This window comes from Mus pahari, chromosome 19 (assembly GCF_900095145.1).
Source record: "Mus pahari chromosome 19, PAHARI_EIJ_v1.1, whole genome shotgun sequence".
NCBI classification, from domain to species: domain Eukaryota; kingdom Metazoa; phylum Chordata; class Mammalia; order Rodentia; family Muridae; genus Mus; species Mus pahari.
Window position 1 is genome coordinate 61,614,190 of NC_034608.1, and position 16,911 is coordinate 61,631,100.

The window sequence follows — 16,911 nt, forward strand, 5'->3', positions numbered from 1 at the left end:
TCTTCCTCCTCCTCCGGAGTTCATGGGAGGGGGGTAGGGGCAGATCTGGGAGGACTGGGAAATGAGTATGGTCATGGTTCATGATGTGAAATTCCCAGATAATCAATAAAAATATTATGTAAAATATAGACCAAAGAATCCCACCATGACTCAGTGATTTGGCCCAAACCACCTCCCAAGTCTGTGACAGGGGATGGACATGCTGTTTTCCACAAAGACACTTTATTGACTAGTGTTCTGGATGCAATGCTGTCTATAATATGGTTTAAAAAAGTCATTTAACTCTCCTGCAGAAGAGATACAACAATTAGCAAGATACAAATATTTATTCCAATATCTATTTTATCAAGTAACAAAAGCCATCTATCATTGTAGCTCTTCTCAGAAAAGACTGCTCAGATAATGGGTTTATGTTAATAGAAAGTCTTTCATAGCCAGTTGGTAACCATATTAGCTGTTTGTGATCCCAAGGTAGCCCTAACTGAGCTTTTAGACACAAACAACAACAACAAAAACCATAATCTGTGTTGACATACTTCAGTTAACAAAAGCAGTCAGAAGCAGAACTACAGAAGCTAAAAAAGCAAAGTCAGTCCATTTAGAAACTTTCCCAGAACTTCAGAGTTGGATGGATTAGGTCTTCGTTTTCATCTTGGCAAGTGATGCTGTCTATGTTCTGAGATTTATGACCTAAATGGTACTTCCATCATGGTGTCAGTCATGCTAGGTCTCGGGTCCTGTGACACTATGAAGATTATGAAGATATTCTGCTCTTGGGTATGTAGATTTAAAACCTACTCAACAGCCATCAAAACCAACACCAAAATAAAATACAAAACTTTTCAACTGAAAAAAGCAAAAACCTCTCTTTCTAAGTATTTTATTCTCGTTACCATTCAAGTAGCCTTATACCATAAAAGCAATTATCTTTTATTCTATAAATGTCTCAAAAATGAGCATTATAAAATCTCACACATATGTAGCTGTGGTGCTGCGTGCCCTTAAAAGCATCACTTTGGAGGCAGAGATCGATGAATTAAAGACATGACTCGAGATCGATGAATTCAAGACATGACTCTCTAACATATTAATTACCAGGCCTTTCTGAGCTACATAGTAACACTCTAGTTTTTAAAAATTATATTTATAAAACTCCAGTTTTATTTATATAAAAATATTTTTAAACCCTTTGGAGTTGTGATAAAGCTCAGGAATCAATGGGCAATCTATTAATACAGGATGCTCTTAACTGCCCATGTGTTTATTTAGAGTGAATAAACCAGTTGTCAACGAGAGACCTGAAATAAGCAGAAATATTTCAAAACTGAGATTGGATTGTGATATAATATCATCATCTATACATATAAATAAACAGATACAAAACTTTCAAGTAAAGCTTAGATTCATGATGGACCTTTATGAATTGGATCTCTCCCTTTACCGACTCCGAATTTTCAAATGAGTTTAATGTGCTGAATTCCGTGCCCCAAGTGCTACTTGCAATTTATGATGGAAGGCATTTATCCGTTCTTTCTGAACTGGCCAGTTCAAGATGCAATGAGATTTAAACATTCCTCTTCGCAAACAGAGTGCATGGTTTAGTTTATAATCTGGAATATTCTGGAGAAAAATCAATATAATTGAATCCAGATTTTGCTCAATAGCTTGCTGAACTGCATGGTGTACCTTGAATCTAAGTAAAACATTAAAATGAATGGTTAGATCATTAACATACATTTGCTAAAAAGTTAAAAGCTTAACAACCTAAAATTATTTGTGGAATTTATTTGCGCTTTCACTAAAAATTTGAATTTTCCCCCTGAATTTTGTTGCAATATTTGTAAATTGTGAATGCAATAATTTTGAAAGCTTTCCATTCGAAAACCAAGTGAAGGTACAAACATCCACAAAAATCCACCTACCTTTTGCACAGAGGGTCTTTTAATAGGTGGTGTGTGATAACGAAAATGATTTTTCTGCTTCTTTTGATGCTATTAACAATTGCTTCAAGTCCAAGGATGCCTGCTTCAAAGTCCCTTTCTTCTAGGCAAAATTTGAGAGATTGGTCTTGTTCTTCCATTGGGGAGAAATGTTCCCAGACCCAGTCTCTGTCTTTATGGGCATGAATTATGTAGGCAGTATATTCAAACTGCTCAGCCTGGGCATCTACTTCCTTGAAACCAAGAATCCGATGCACGGAAACATTCCAGTAAAAGGAGATTCTCCAACCCTCAAAGTGAATGAGCAGTACCGTAAGTATAAAAACCAGGAGCATACTGGCACTGATTATGAAAAGAAGTTCAAAGGGGGCGCTGTCTTTACAGGATGATGTATCGAAAAGCTTCAGGGGGAAGCCATAATAATGATGTGGAGTATTGCAGAGGTAGTGGGTGGACAGCTCAGAGATATTAGTGTGGGTCTGGTTGATCCAGTTGACAAACCAGGAAATACTTTCACACGTGCAGTCGAACGGATTGAAGCGCATATCTAAACTGTTCAGGTTTTGAAAAGGCGGCCCAAAAACATCCTTCTCAACGGATGTTATGAGGTTCTTCTGGAGGTTCAGTGACCTTAGAGATGTCTGGTCGTCAAAAATGAACGGTTCAAGTTTGTTTAAATTATTCAGTCCTAGATTGATGCTCTTTAGTTCGAATAAGTTCTTGAAAACCTCGACTGGGATTTCATCTAAGCCGTTGGACTCTAAATTCAAGATGTGGAGGCGAGACAGACCCTTCAGGAAATTAACGGGGCCACCGGGGTTTGCGCGTTTCCAGAGCCTGGCTAAGTTGTTGTGCTGAAAGTCCAGAATTTCTAGATTCTCAAGACCCTCCAAAGAGTCCTCATTTATGTTGGCTATGTTGTTGTTGCTTAAGTCCAGAATGGTCAAGTTACGAAGAGGGCGGAAAGGCGAAGGGGAGATATCGACATTTTTAAGGGCCACCCTCCTAAGCATCAGTCTTTGAAGGCTGGGGACCAAAGCAAAGGAACCGCTAGTCAGCTGGAGGTATTTGTTATAGGACAGGTAGATCTCAAATATATTTCTCAGACCTCTCCATTCCTGGCCGCTGAGTTTTTGTTCAATTTCATTAAGGCCGAGATCAAGTATCCTGAGTTGACCCAACCAAGAGAAAGTACCATTTGCTATTTTTGAGATGTGATTTTTCGTTAAGTTGAGAGTGAGCAAGGGAGAATGAGCAAGCGACACAAATGTTTCATTTGTTAACGTTTGCAAACTTGTGAAAGTTTTGGAAAGACTTAGGTACTTCAGACTCACCAATCCCGTGAAGGTATTGCTTTTTGTCCCCGGAATATTATTGTCATCCATGTTGAGATATTCCAAATATTTTAGCCACTGAAAGGAAAAATCGTCAACGCTGGGGTGCGAAGCAAGCGAGACACTTTGCTTAGTCAATGCTCGCTTCAAACTCAGGTATCTCAGATTGGAGAGTCCATAGAAAGAGCGAGGGGACAGGCGTTGTATATTGTTGTACTCGAGAAACAGATACCTCAGGCGTGGGAGGTAAGAGAAGGAATCATTGCCGACGTCGCGGAGGTTGTTGTAGGAAAGATCGAGCCAGGTGAGGTTTGTCCACTTCAGCCCGGAGAAAGTGCTCTCGCTGGTGGCCAGCAGCTGGTTGTTAGCCAGAGAGAGATTCTGGATGCTTGTGTTTGAAAGTTCCCAGCAAAGCTTCTCTGTGAGGTGGGGGTTCAGTTGGGCGTTGTTCAAGAAGAGGGCGAATAACTTGCCAATTGTCTGGAAACACCCCGGAGAGAACTGGCGGTTCCAAACAAACAAACCCGGATGTAACTGGCTCCGTGGGAAATACTTAAAATGCCTTGTCACTCAGTCCTCTTCCCTTTTTACCCTGTGACTTGGGCAGGAAAGCCCGCCGACTCTATCATTAGTTCTTTCTTCACCCTGTGGCTGTAACCCACCCGCAGGGCCTTCCCAGGTCTCCCAGGTAAAGTTAAGTCTCCCAGCATTTTGCCTAAATCTCCCTAAATCTGCTTGCATTTAATAGAATACATGTGAAAACTGTAATGGAACAGATCCTCAGTATGTTCTGCTGACCACTTTGGCAAATATGTATGTATGTATGTATGTATGTATGTATGTATGTATGTATCTATCTATCTATCTATCTATCTATCTATCTATCTATCATCTCTCAATCTGTCTATCTATAATCTATCTATCATCTATCATCTATTGATCTATCTATGTATCATCTATCAATCGTCTCTCTACCATCTATTGATCTATCATCTATTTATTTATAAAAGTAGCAAAGTGACAATCATGAAGTAGCAATGAAAACAGTTTTAGGCTGGGAGGGGAAGGGTCACACAACATGAGGAACTATATTAAAGGGCCGCAGGTTGGTTGAGAAGCATTGGGATCTAAGATGAAGCATTCCAGGCAATTAATAACTAGTACGGGAGGGAGAGCTCATTCCCCAGGAATGAGCCCCTAATTGGTTATCCAGTACCCTGTGGCCAGCCCTAAGCATGTACACATATGAGCATACTCAGTGGATACACAGGAATAAACTACATCTAAGAAGTAGGTAGCTGTATGTAGCAATAGTTCCCAATGGGCCACAGAGGAGCAAGATCCTGAGAAATATTCCATTCCAGGAATATTTTTACACTAAGAACTGCTGTATGCCAGATGTGTTACCAAATTCTTTTGCCTCACAGTCCTATGAGGTAGTGTTATTGGAAGGCTGAACCGACCTGATCACATGATTATTAAAAGACAAAGCCTAAGGAGGCACAGCTAACCCAAGTCTGCAGCCTGAGCCCTTGATGACAATAGCGGTTTGATTCTTACAGAGCTCTCAGGAGGAGTTTGATATTTGCTATATAGTTAGGACAACTAAAATCAGTGTCCTTTAAAAATAATCAAAGGATATCTCTGCAGTGGAACAGAGGTTAGAATGAGCCCTACCAACCCTACCAACCGATAATTTCTCAACTTGTTTTTGACTAAGTCGTCAATGGCCTCAAGCAGCAAATGTTGATGGATTTGTTAAGACATGGCTGAGCTTACAATTTTATTTCACTAGAAATCTTAAGTTTCCATCTGTGCAACACAGGGATTGTGCACGCCCGAAGGTAACGTAGGAAGTAACTCCGCTTTTACATCTTACCTCTTTAAGTGGATTTGATGACAAGTCCAATTTTTGTAAAGAAGAATTGGCAAGAAAATCAAGTTCTTCACTTCGTAGTGCAAGGATTTTATTTTTTGCTAAGAGCAGTTCTTGGAGGTTCTCCAGTTGGACCACTGTTCCCAACTTTGTAGATGATAAACCATTATGAGACAAATCTAATTTGATTAGATTCTGAGAGTGAAAAACAGAGACACACATATTAGAGTCTTGACACCAGAAGCAACTCCCTCCAACGTGTAAGCTTTGGAAGGATCTCAAAGGGGAAAACGACTGATTTCTCCTTGTTGTTTTGAAGGCCTGATCATCTTTATTGCAATTAAATATACCATTGCTGTTAGAGTCTTTTCACCCACCCTTCCTCAATGTTTGTACCAAGAAGTCTCTCCTGGATCGGGTTGCATAAACAAGAGCAGGAAAGTGGCAACACCAAAAGTCGTGTGACATGGAAAAGCAGAAATTTCTAGAGAGCCCATCCCTGGGAGAAGAAATTTAGCCTGTCTGGGGATGAGCCCCCTTATTGGGTTATCCAGTGCAGAGTGGTCAACCTTGAAGCCATAGACACACAAACAACTAAAATCCATTTGGTGTTTATACATTCTTATGCATGTACCACACACACATTCTCAGAGAGAGGGGGGGGGGGAGAGAGAGAGAAAGAGGTAACCATCTTAATCAGAGTAAAAGAGACTAGCCATCTTCCATGAGAGTGGTGGGTACCACAGGAGAAATTTGAGGGAGTTGGGGCTCGCAGAGGGGCTTGAGGATAGAGAGAGGGTAATGTGATTCTATTTCAATTATAAACATTTAAACAAAACCTTTACCATTGTTACAAGGATTTCATGAGTCACCTTATTTCTTTTACCAAGTTTAAGGACCTGAGCTTATTGTTTATGATATAAGGACAGTTGATCACTTTCTTATTTATAATAAGCATTTATTGGTATTATAAGAGAAAGCATCAGGGCTTAGTAAACATAATAGTAAGGCATGAACCTCAGAAACTAGTTACAGGAGAAAAAAAAGAAAACACTCCTTTAAGAAAACACAATCCTATAGTCAAGGCTCAGGGAACATTTTGGAAGACAGATAGGGAAGATTATAAAAGCCAGAAGACCATGAAGTCTGCCAGTAAGTTTTAAATTCAGGCAAAAAGAAAACCTCTGGTAGCTTAAGGAAAAGCCAAATGGAATTTCTATCAAAGAAATAAGGCTTACTTTTATGCATTCAAAAGAAAAAAAAATAACTGTGTTTCTCTAGTAGTTTCCCTGATCGGATTTTGAGGCGTTTTCATTGAAAGGTATTCCCTGCATACTATGATTTAAGAAAGCTCAGAACCTGGCCAACACATAGCTTTACCAATTCTTCTCGGCACACTTAAATTTGTATGTTATGTCCTTGGCATCTGAGAAGGAGCAGGGCTCGATTATTTTGTTTGAGGCCACAAAATAAAGAAAAAAGAAATTGATTTATGGATGGCTTTGGTTTAAGTGAATCATAAAAAAAAAAAAAAAAAAGCTGGGCAGTTGTGGTTCACGCCTTTAATCCCAGCACTCGGGAGGCAGAGACAGGCGGATTTCTGAGTTCGAGGCCAGCCTGGTCTACAAAGTGAGTTCCAGGACAGTCAGGGCTATACAGAGAAACCCTGTCTCGAAAAAACCAAAAAAAAAAAAAAAAGAGAGAGAGTTGCTGGAATTAGCCGGGCAGCAGTGTTGCACACCTTTAATCCCAGCACTTGGGAGGCAGAGGCAGGGGGATTTCTGAGTTCGAGGCCAGCCTGGTCTACAGAGTGAGTTTTTAAAAAAAAAAAAAAGTTGCTGGTATTATTAGCTAATAACACATGCTTTTCATGCTTTAAGCCCATTTTCAAAGGTAAAAAGCAGGAACCATTGGAAAGGTTACAACCCAAGATTCCTGAAACTCCAAAGAGTAGGTCATATTTTAGTAAACCAGTCTGCTTTATCAACTTGTTTCATTTCCTGAAGTCAGAAAGTGGACTCAGGGTGTTTCTTACTACTTTCCATTCTAAATATATCAGTGCCATGAGTTTATTTTCTGTGTTCCCTGGGGGACAGTCAGATGTATGTCTGCTCATGATATCCCTCTTTAAGTCCTGCTTCAAATGAGACAACGCAAGAGGAGATTTCTTACTGTTCAAATTGACCTAAGACTGTAACATACCACAATGTCCACATGTGCCCTGGTGGACCCAGCAGGCATGATGAGGGTTGATCTTATTTTATCCCCTTGCTTTAATAACTATGAAGACTTCCATGAGTAACTTGAAAAGTTAACATCAGGTAGCTTTAGATAATATTTGCATTTCTTAGAACAAAAATGAATATATTCCTCTTACCTTCTGGTTTTTGAAAGGGTTGCTTTTAATTTTGTGGATTGAGTTAGACATTAGATGGAGTTCTGTCAGGTTCGTGCAGAAGAGAAAGGTTTTATCGGAAATCTGAGAGAGCTCGTTGTGTTGCAGGTTCAATACTTTCAACAACGGGAGTATTTGGCACAGTTCTGGCTCCAGTTTTGAAATGGAGTTAAATCCTGCATCCAACAAAGCAAGTTGGCCGTATCTCGTAAAGTTGGTAGGCGGCAGTCCTCTGAGTTGGTTGTGAGTAAGATTCAACACGGTTATGTTAGAGGGAAGCTCATCGGGTATGTGTGTTAGCTTCAAATGGCTGCAGTCAGCTACGCTGTCTCTCACAGTGCATTGGTTTGTGGAAGACACCAGAAGAATCCATAGGGACAAAAGCCCCCCAAAGGAGTATATTAGATAAGATGAACACCCTTTCATGATTCTTCTCTATAAAGGAAGTATATAAAGTAATGGGTATTAACATATCTCTTGGAGTATTCTTTTAAAATATGTCACCCAAATTTATACAAGATGCGTTGATAAGTTTTACACCATACAAGTATGTAGCATGCAAATAATGCACCAAACAGAAATAATTCATACAGCATCAATAAGCGAAGCAATCTGCATATACTTCTTTCTCATTCTTCCTCCCACTATAAAGACAAGAAATTCAATCATTTACTTATAACCGTGATTATTTTATTTTATCTATTATGATGATTATTATTTTTAAAGCCAGCTACAAGTCAGTCAACTCCAGATAGAAATCTCCTTTCACAATTTTTTTGTATCAACACATAACAATTCATTACACATACTTCTGGAATAGAATGACAATTTCAGTACATGTACGAGGCATAGCAAGCACACCAGAGTGATTTTCCTGTTCACCACTTCGAATATTTATCAACGCCTAGTGTTGAGAACATTCTAAAACCTTCTTACTAGCTGCGATGAGTTATTTTTAAGCATAGAAATCGAAATCATTTCTCGGCTGCACCCCTGTATTTGTCAGTCACCCACCTTCTCTCCCCTCTGCCTCTCTAACCAATGATCTATAATTCTCGAAGTTCATCATTCATTCACCCAAGAACATGTGACTTTGGTTTTTCTTCGTTTGATGTATTTCACTGACCGTGATCTCCCTCAGGCTCACCCATGTCATTAATGACCTGAAGCATATATATATATATATATATATATATATATATATATATATATATATATGTGTGTGTGTGTGTGTGTGTGTGTGTGTGTGTGTGTGTGTGTATACATATATTGTACTATGAATGTTAGGAGTTTAACTATACCATTCTCTCTCATTAACTAATTTTCTATAGTTATGCTTAGCTTTAATATAGCGCTGCACTCATGATTTAAAAGAATGTACCCAATACTGTATTTCTTGGTCAACTGACTCCACAGAATTTCCTGATGCCTCACCCTGTGGCAGAGGAGACAAGCTTTTCTGTTTTGACCACGTCTTTCCTTTCTTACTTCCCTATAACTGTTAGCATAGCATCAGTTGACATGGCCAAGATAGGGGATGTTAGGGATTTTCACCTGTGACTGTGATTAAGCATCAAATCTTTAAGTCTAGGTTAATTAGAAAAGCCTAAGGTTAAGAAATCTTACTCATGACATTATGTTGATAACAGTCAATATCCACTAAAGAATCAGTGGAACTTAGAGGAACACTGTGAAGGATGTAGGTAGACCCTGGAATAGTATGGCCTGTGTTCTAAGGGTAGTGCATCTGTATTGTAGTTTTGGCAAATTTTCATTTCTCAGACCTAGGTGAAATCCTCCAAAGGTAACTGAGTCTCCAAGGACATAAATCCTTGATTATACGATACTTAGCATAAAGCGATGTAGTGTCAAAAGATTATTTGGCTGAAGTTAAAACACCATGAGTTTAGAGTATGTTGTAATGCTAAGTTCTGTCTTGTAATATTTCACTTTATCATGAGAAGCCCAAATTTATCATGAGATACTCACAGCTAAGTATTAGCCAAGATGAGAGTGGAAGAAACACTGAAGTGAGTGGAGAATTTGAAATATAAGGGACTCTGTGAACACTTAGGAGGAGTCCAATGCTTCTCATTCATTCGCTCACACTGGCTGAGCACGAATTGGACATGGTCCACCTCACAGACTGTGACAACCTGGATTGTCCCTGAACAGTGATGAAAGATCAGTGCAGACGCCAGTATCCTTTCAAATTGCTTTCAATTTTAACTTTAAAAACCCAAAGGAAAGTCTGGGTTAGGGGATGCCCTTGGGCCATTTTTAGGAGTATTTGGCTTAAGAATGAGAAGAAGTTGAAGCATCTGCTTGTACATCACTAACAAAATCCATAGGTCTTTCAAAGTTTGATCTTTGGTATTTTTGTCTTTGATAATCCCTTCCTTCCTTCCTTCCTTCCTTCCTTCCTTCCTTCCATCCTTCCTTCCATCCTTTCTTTTTCCTTCCTTCCTTCCTTCCTTCCTTCTTTGACACTGTTTCTCTTTGTAGCCCTGGCTCTCCTGAAACATACTATGTAGACCAGGCTGGCCTCAAACTTACAGAGATCCACCTGCCTTTACCTCCTGAGTGCTGGGATGAAAGGCATGTGCCGCCACTGTCCTGTTTATGTCTTCAGTAATCTTGATACATAGGTTATATGTATATGAAACACAGTCTTCTTTTTTATTACTTTTATTAGCATATATTAATTAAACAAAGTAATGGGCTTCATGGTGATTTTTTTGTACGAGAATATTAATCTCCAATACATATTCAGTTGCTGGGGCTTAGCAACTGGAAGCACTCTCTGCCCTTGGAAAGGATCGGGGTTCAATTCCTAGCACATTCATTTGTAACGCCAGTTCTAGGGAATCTGCATTCTATTCTGGCCTCCATGTGTATCAACGCGTGTGCATAGTGTACACACACACACACATGCAGGAAGAACACTCATAAAAATAAATCAAAAATTACATTTCACACAAAAATCATGCAAACATCATCCTCTTGTCTCCCACTCTCCAGAACTGCTGATGGGTCGGAAACTCATCTCATCTCTCTAACTTCACATAACATTTTTTTTTTCTTAATAGTTTCACTTTATACTTTTTAATGTCTTTTCTTTAAATGTGATAATGCAAAATTTCACAAGTGTATTTCAAGTTATGTCTCTCCTTCGAAATGTCGCTATTGCTACTTACTTCAGTCTGAAGCGTCCCATTGTCCTCAACTTTTATAACGTCTTTTTCTATGATAATTCCTGTCTTTCTGAATTCTCTCCCTTGGAATTACTTTTAAGCAGGCATTGGTTGTTCTGTATAATATGGTCCCCATTTCGAGTCTACATTTTCCTTCTTCTTTCTATTTCATGCTCTTAGATATAAGTTTAGCTTTGCACACTAGGCCAACCCTGACTGGTGTTTATTTTAACAGTTATATTTTAAATGCATGCAAAATAGTGCACAAACCATAAATGAACAAATTATTGAATTTTCATAAATGACTGGGTCAGTGGACAAGCTACTCAAATCGAGAAACACAGAACTCCAATGCTTTAAGAAATCCCCTCTCCACCCACCACATCAATCTTTCATTCCTCCTAAACACATACACTATTAATTCTTACATACAAGGTTACCTGCCTTTATAGTCAGTATTAAATTAATGAAATCTCGCATCACAGCAGTCCCCGTTAGCACAATTTCATTCTATGTTTTCAGTTACTTGTGGCAGCCATGATACAAAATATTACTACAGTACAATGATGAACTGAGGCATTGCGTATATGTGTGTGCATGTGTGTGCACACGCGCACGTGTGCATGTGTGTGTAACAGAGACAGAGAGACAAAGGCAGAGAGACAGGGAGAGACAGAGAGAGACAGAGAGAGAGCTCATTATTGATTATCGTTAGCCTCTTCCTGTGCCTAATTTATAAACTAAATTTCATCACAGGCATGTATGAACTGGTGAATCCTGTACGTAGAGTTAGATATTCCTGATACTCTCAGGCACTCCCTGTGGTCTTAGAGCATCCCCATGGCTGAGAGAGTGTGTACCATTTTGCCATTCATCAATCTTTGTTTTGCTCCACATGATTTGTAAGATGTATTCACATCACATCATGTCTCAACATTCATCATTTTTATTGATGTAAAATGCTCCAGTGTATGGATATCCTATGTCAACACAGTCCCAAATTTTTTAATAAAAATTCTTAAAAGGGGCCAGACATGGTAGCTCATATCTTTAATCCCATCAGCCCTTGGAAAGCAGAGGCAGGTGAATCTTCATGAGTTTGAGGGCAGCCTGGTTTTCTATATAGTAATTTCCAGGCCAGATAAGCTACACGGTAAGATCTTTTCTCAAAATAAAACAGGAAAAAAAGGGAGGGTCAAGAAAGTATTCTTAAATGTCCTAAACAATTCAAAGAATTCTGCAGTGACTATGCTTGTGTTAGAGCACATACAGTAATCTATCCCACACCCGTGCCATCAGTTTACAGACTTGTACCGTGAGCACCAGTCTCCTCCTTGGACAGATTACTTCCTCGTTTCCAGTTTCAGTATTTTTAATATATAATTTGTTATCTAATGTAAAACTCCACATGATAAGATGCATTCTCAGTATGTATCCCCTGACTTGGCAAATGAAAGGTTCTGTGCAACCCAAGTCCAAAGAGCTCCTCTCTCCCCTTCTCAGGTAACGTCTGCCCTGACCCCCAGAAGCAACCAGTGTCGTCCCTACAGATTAGTCTTGTACCCTCAGAAAATGGGATCTCATTCATTCTCATATACATGACTGCCTTTATTAGTGCATTAGTTTTTTTTTTGTTTTTTTTTTTGGTTTTTCGAGACAGGGTTTCTCTGTGTAGCCCTGGCTGTCCTGGAACTCACTCTGTAGACCAGGCTAGCCTCGAACTCAGAAATCCGCCTGCCTCTGCCTCCCAAGTGCTGGGATTAAAGGTGTGCGCCACCACACCCGGCAGTGCATTAGTTTTGAAGTTCACCTATAATATGTTTTTAAAACAATGGCCTCCCCTTTCCCTCAGAGGATATGGTCATGACTCCCAGTGATCATATGATACTCACTGATTTTTTTTCTATGCATGTGAGCCTATTATAAAGTTTGCATTACAAATCGGATTGCAAAGTAAGAGACAGAGAACTAGAAAGTTTTCCTGGAAGTACTGTTTTCACCTCTACTTACCAGATTATGGGTACAATACCTCTATCACATTCTACTCCTTGCTTAGGTGACAACTAGCCCTCTGGGAAGGCTGTAAAGAGAAATTAGAATTACTAAGGACCAATGCATTTCCAAACTGTATCCCTGAATAACTGAAAGACTGTCCCAATCTGAAAACAAACTTCACTGAGAGTGAAAAGTAAAAACAAAAACAAAATCCACTAAGAGCTGATGAAGCAGGCTGCGTGAAAAACAAGGTCATGAGTGACTAGAATGGTAGGGAATTCAGAATGGTGACCACACGCGCAAGCAGAAAGAGAGAGAAAGGGGGAGGGGGGAAATCCTAAACAGCTTGCAAGGAGATCATATCATCGGTTATTTCCAATGGAAAGAGATCCTTTTTAATGAAAACCTTTACATCAGTAACACGAGTTAGTAGGTAACTCATAGTTAATAGTAAAGGAAAACTTTCAAAATGTTTAGATACATGTCAACACATAACCACACTAGAAAGTCATGAGAAGAACTTGTGACAACTTCCATATGTTGAAGGTTGACTGTTTCCCCTCAACTAGTCCATAATTTCCCAGCCTGGTTTCTGGCCTTTTTCTACAACTTGGGGAACAGCCTACCCTCCTCTCCTGTTGCTTTTCTTCATTCTATAACAGAAAGTGACTGGCCAGTTCCTAGAAACACCTGAGAATTCATCCTTTCTCAAGAACATTGTCATGGAGTGCCAGGTCTTCCTTTCTAGCCCACTAAATACAAATGACTTTTTAACCCTCTGGGGTTTTTTGGCAAAGGTGAATTTAAAAAAAAAAAAAAAAAAAAAAAGCATTTTACCTACCTTTAATATAATCCTTTTACTTGCTCTTTGATGATTTCATACTATTCATTACACATACATATGTATTTTGATCTTGTTTATCCCTTACACCTCTCACAGCCACATTCACACCCCCCCCCCCACTTTTAAATCTTTTACAAAATCTTTGGAAGCTTTGTCGAAGTATCTTTCCAAGGAGAGAAGCGTATAGAGGAAGTATTTTTGTTGTTGCTGCTGTTGTTTTAATTGCTGCATAAAATGGGCACTCCATCACAGAAATCAGATTTTGTTGCGAAGTTTACATTTGGAACTATGGTGCATTTTCCCCCCTCCCCCCATACCTGCATCATCTTCTATCTTCTTTAGGTGCTTGGTTGTGATTCAGGCAGTTTTACTCCGCAGGTGCGTTAACCTCAAAAGCAAAATGCATTCTGATTTTATTCAGCCTGAGAACCTGCATGCATCCCCTTAGTTTTCATTCAGACTTAAAAAAAAAAAAAAAAAAAAATCAGACATTTCCTTCCAGCCTGAAAGTGAAACTTATGAGAGAGAGAGAGAGAGAGAGAGAGAGAGAGAGAGAGAGAGAGAGAGAGAGAGAGAGAGAGGACAGGCTAGCCTAGTTATCTAAACATAGGTTATTTTCAGCGAAACAGTTAAATTGTTATTAAGCTGTTACCCTTTTTTGATTTCTTTTTAAAGGTCTCCTGGAATTCATTGAAATGGTCACAAATCGACCTTTAGGGAGAAAGGTGTCAGCCTAGGAACCGCAGCCGCCTAGGGGCGGAACTCTGGAAGTCAGTTAAGTTTCTGGCTTCGGAGCCAAGCCCTCTGCAGTGGGTTTCAGATCCTTGCACACCTGTGATATGAGCAGTGCGTGCTCTGAGTTTGGGACTGCAGCCCAGAGACCCAGAGTGCAGGTCGGGAATCGCGCATAGTGGGAGGGGCCAACAGGGACCAGCCGAGTGGGAAATGGGACGTGCCTAAACAAAGCGAAAGCCATGCGCTTACCTCGCTTTATTGTCTTTGCAAAATGAGTAAAGTCGAACTTAATCTCTAAGTAAAAAATGGCCATCCAGTTTTCCAGCAGGAAATGTTGGGGACATCTCAGACACAGGAGGAGGTCCTGCCTCAAAAGCAGGAAACTCCCAGAAACAACTAGGGAGTAAATAACAATGGGGGGAAGGGAGCAGGGAGGGAGGGAGGAAGGAAGGGAGAAGTTTTGTCCAGCGCTGGGTATCACAAAGAACCTTTCTTCCTCAAGCAGGCTGAGTTTTCCACAGAATCCATAAATTAGGCATCAGTAGGCATCTGGTCAGAGAAGAGCTCAGATTAACTCCTTCCTCCTCAATTAGCTATGAGGACTCCAATTGGTTAAAGAAACGGAGCCGCAAGGGAATGAAGTCAGTTTTTTCTTTTCATTACAGATGAGCAATGACATAGTATACAGCCAGGTTGTTATTTAGTTTAAAAAAAAAAAAAAGTTAAAGTAATACGGCATACAAGAAATGGGAGGGCGCCTGACCTGTCTTGAAGCCTAGACAGGGGAGTGCCTGAGAACTCAGTCAATGGTTCCTTTGTGGACTATGGCTGAGGTGAAAGTGGAAAAGTTTAATGGGCACAGAAGTGAAAGCAAGAAGTAACTTTGTATCCTGGTGCAAATTGCCCTTCCCTGGCCCCAGCAGGTTACTCCCTGTGGTTACCTGGCTCTTAGCGACACTCTTCTTTCAGTTGTAATATCTTTTAGCTCAACACCATAAGCAAGCAGTTTGTCCTCAGTAAATTAATGACCTCTGCATTGATGCACCTGGATGCCAACACAACGCTGATAGTCTTGGCACAAGATTTCACCTCTGTGGGTTCTTTGAAAACAGGTCAGGCTGCATTCTTTGTTATTATACTTCTTCTGACACCATCTCACAGAAGAACTTGCTAGCCTCTGAAGGACTAGTCTCCTGACAGAGAATCAGCGGTTGTGTGGTCCTCTCCCACACTGACCCTTGGCTTGGGTAGCTTTGACCAAGTGGATATCAGGCTCATTCTGAGTCCATTAGGATGGCCTGATAAGTACCTCTCTATTTAAGACTTGTCTTCTTGGAGCACCAGTCTCTCTCAGGCTTCATTGGAATCTCGGGCTTCAATGCTAGGCAATCAGAAGCCTAGATTAGCTGTGCAATGGACATGGGGAGGGGAATATGCATGCCCACCGAGCACCTGGGAGATGGCTAACATGGACTCTGGATGCATGGGAGACAATCTTCCAATCCACATTAACTTACTGCAGCTTCTTCAACAATGACCTTGAATGACCTTCTTCAACAAGTTCTGCCAACATTCCAGAAAAGCTGCAAAAACATGTTGCTGCCGCTTTACTGTTTAGAAATGGAGTGGTAGGCCATGAAGCATTAGATAAGTACAATATACTTCCTCTATACTCTATAATCTCTTACGCTTTATAATTCTTTACAGATATTAGGTTAGCTGTAATGTTAGTTGACTAGTAAGTGGCTTCAAATAAATAAACAACTATTTATTTTTATTTTCAAGTGTATATGTCTTGGCATGAATATATGTACATATTGGGGGGGGACATATGTACACATGTGCACATATCCATCAAGGCCTGAAATTGATTTGGGGTATTTTCCTTTATTGTGCTACACTTTGTTCATTGAGGCAGGGTCTCTCAACCGAACCTAGAACTCCTTGCTGCCAGCCTAGCTGATCACTCTGCTCTGGATATCCCACCCCCATCTTCTGGGCCCTAGAAGTCTAAGGCAAGCCCCTTCATCCACCTGACATTTACCTAGGTTCTGGGAATCCCAAATGTGTTCCTCAAGCATGCTTTTGGCAAGCATTTTAACTGCTGACCCATCTTCCACTTGTCTCAAAATCTGACAAAGGTATTAAATATTCATTGGAAATTACATTGTGTAAACAGGTCATTGGGCTCACACCAGGTAGGAAGGATAAATAGGATAAGGATACTCTGACCAAATTGGTCCTGGAAACTGGCAAAAGATGGGCCAACTGCCTCCCCTACACAGAGCTCTGGGTCCAGTGTGCTCCTTTTGAAGTTATATTTGGGAGACCATTTCCCATCCTTCCCAAACTCAGAGATACCCCCCAGGCTGCAATGTGTAATCCTTCCCCTCTTAAGTTCTTCAGGCTTTGCAGGAAGCTTGCACGGCCATTGACCAGACTGCGAAGTGAGCCCTGTCATCTTCTACTTCTGAACCCATCCAGAACCCATCCACCAGTCTCATCCAGGAGACTTGGTTCTGGTAAAGAGGATCTCTACCTGCCTGGAAGGGACCCTTCCCATTTATCCCCACCATTCCAACTGCTGAAAGAGTGGCT

The 16,911-nt window shown here is 40.3% G+C and overlaps 1 protein-coding gene across 3 annotated transcripts; it reads right to left on the reverse strand.

Annotated features, from left to right (window-relative positions):
• Window positions 1-201: 201 nt before the first annotated feature.
• Tlr3 (toll like receptor 3) lies at window positions 202-14,629 on the reverse strand. 3 transcript variants are annotated; one of them, XM_029531963.1, is made up of 7 exons: window positions 14,563-14,629; window positions 13,896-13,966; window positions 12,750-12,819; window positions 7,528-7,980; window positions 5,154-5,345; window positions 1,923-3,775; window positions 202-1,693 (listed from the first exon to the last, which is right to left on the reverse strand). In XM_029531963.1, the coding sequence occupies exons 4-7, from the start codon at window positions 7,969-7,971 to the stop codon at window positions 1,465-1,467; spliced, it is 2,718 nt and encodes a 905-aa protein (XP_029387823.1). In that variant the 5' UTR covers window positions 7,972-7,980; window positions 12,750-12,819; window positions 13,896-13,966; window positions 14,563-14,629; the 3' UTR covers window positions 202-1,464. The 3 variants fall into 3 exon arrangements, with proteins under 3 accessions (XP_029387823.1, XP_029387822.1, XP_029387821.1); XM_029531962.1 differs by lacking the exon at window positions 14,563-14,629 and adding an exon at window positions 14,231-14,409; XM_029531961.1 differs by lacking the exon at window positions 14,563-14,629 and adding an exon at window positions 14,231-14,409 and having other exon boundaries at window positions 13,896-14,038.
• Window positions 14,630-16,911: the final 2,282 nt, after the last annotated feature.

What these genes read in the sequence shown, in the direction of transcription:
- Tlr3 (XM_029531963.1), bottom strand. Translation starts at nt 7,971, where the DNA reads ATGAAAGGGTGTTCATCTTATCTAATATACTCCTTTGGGGGGCTTTTG. An exon ending in ACCCTTTCAAAAACCAGAAG is followed by an intron (nt 5,346 to 7,527) that starts GTAAGAGGAATA and finishes TTTCACTCTCAG; the next exon opens with AATCTAATCAAATTAGATTT. An exon ending in AAAGACCCTCTGTGCAAAAG is followed by an intron (nt 1,694 to 1,922) that starts GTAGGTGGATTT and finishes TGTTTTACTTAG; the next exon opens with ATTCAAGGTACACCATGCAG.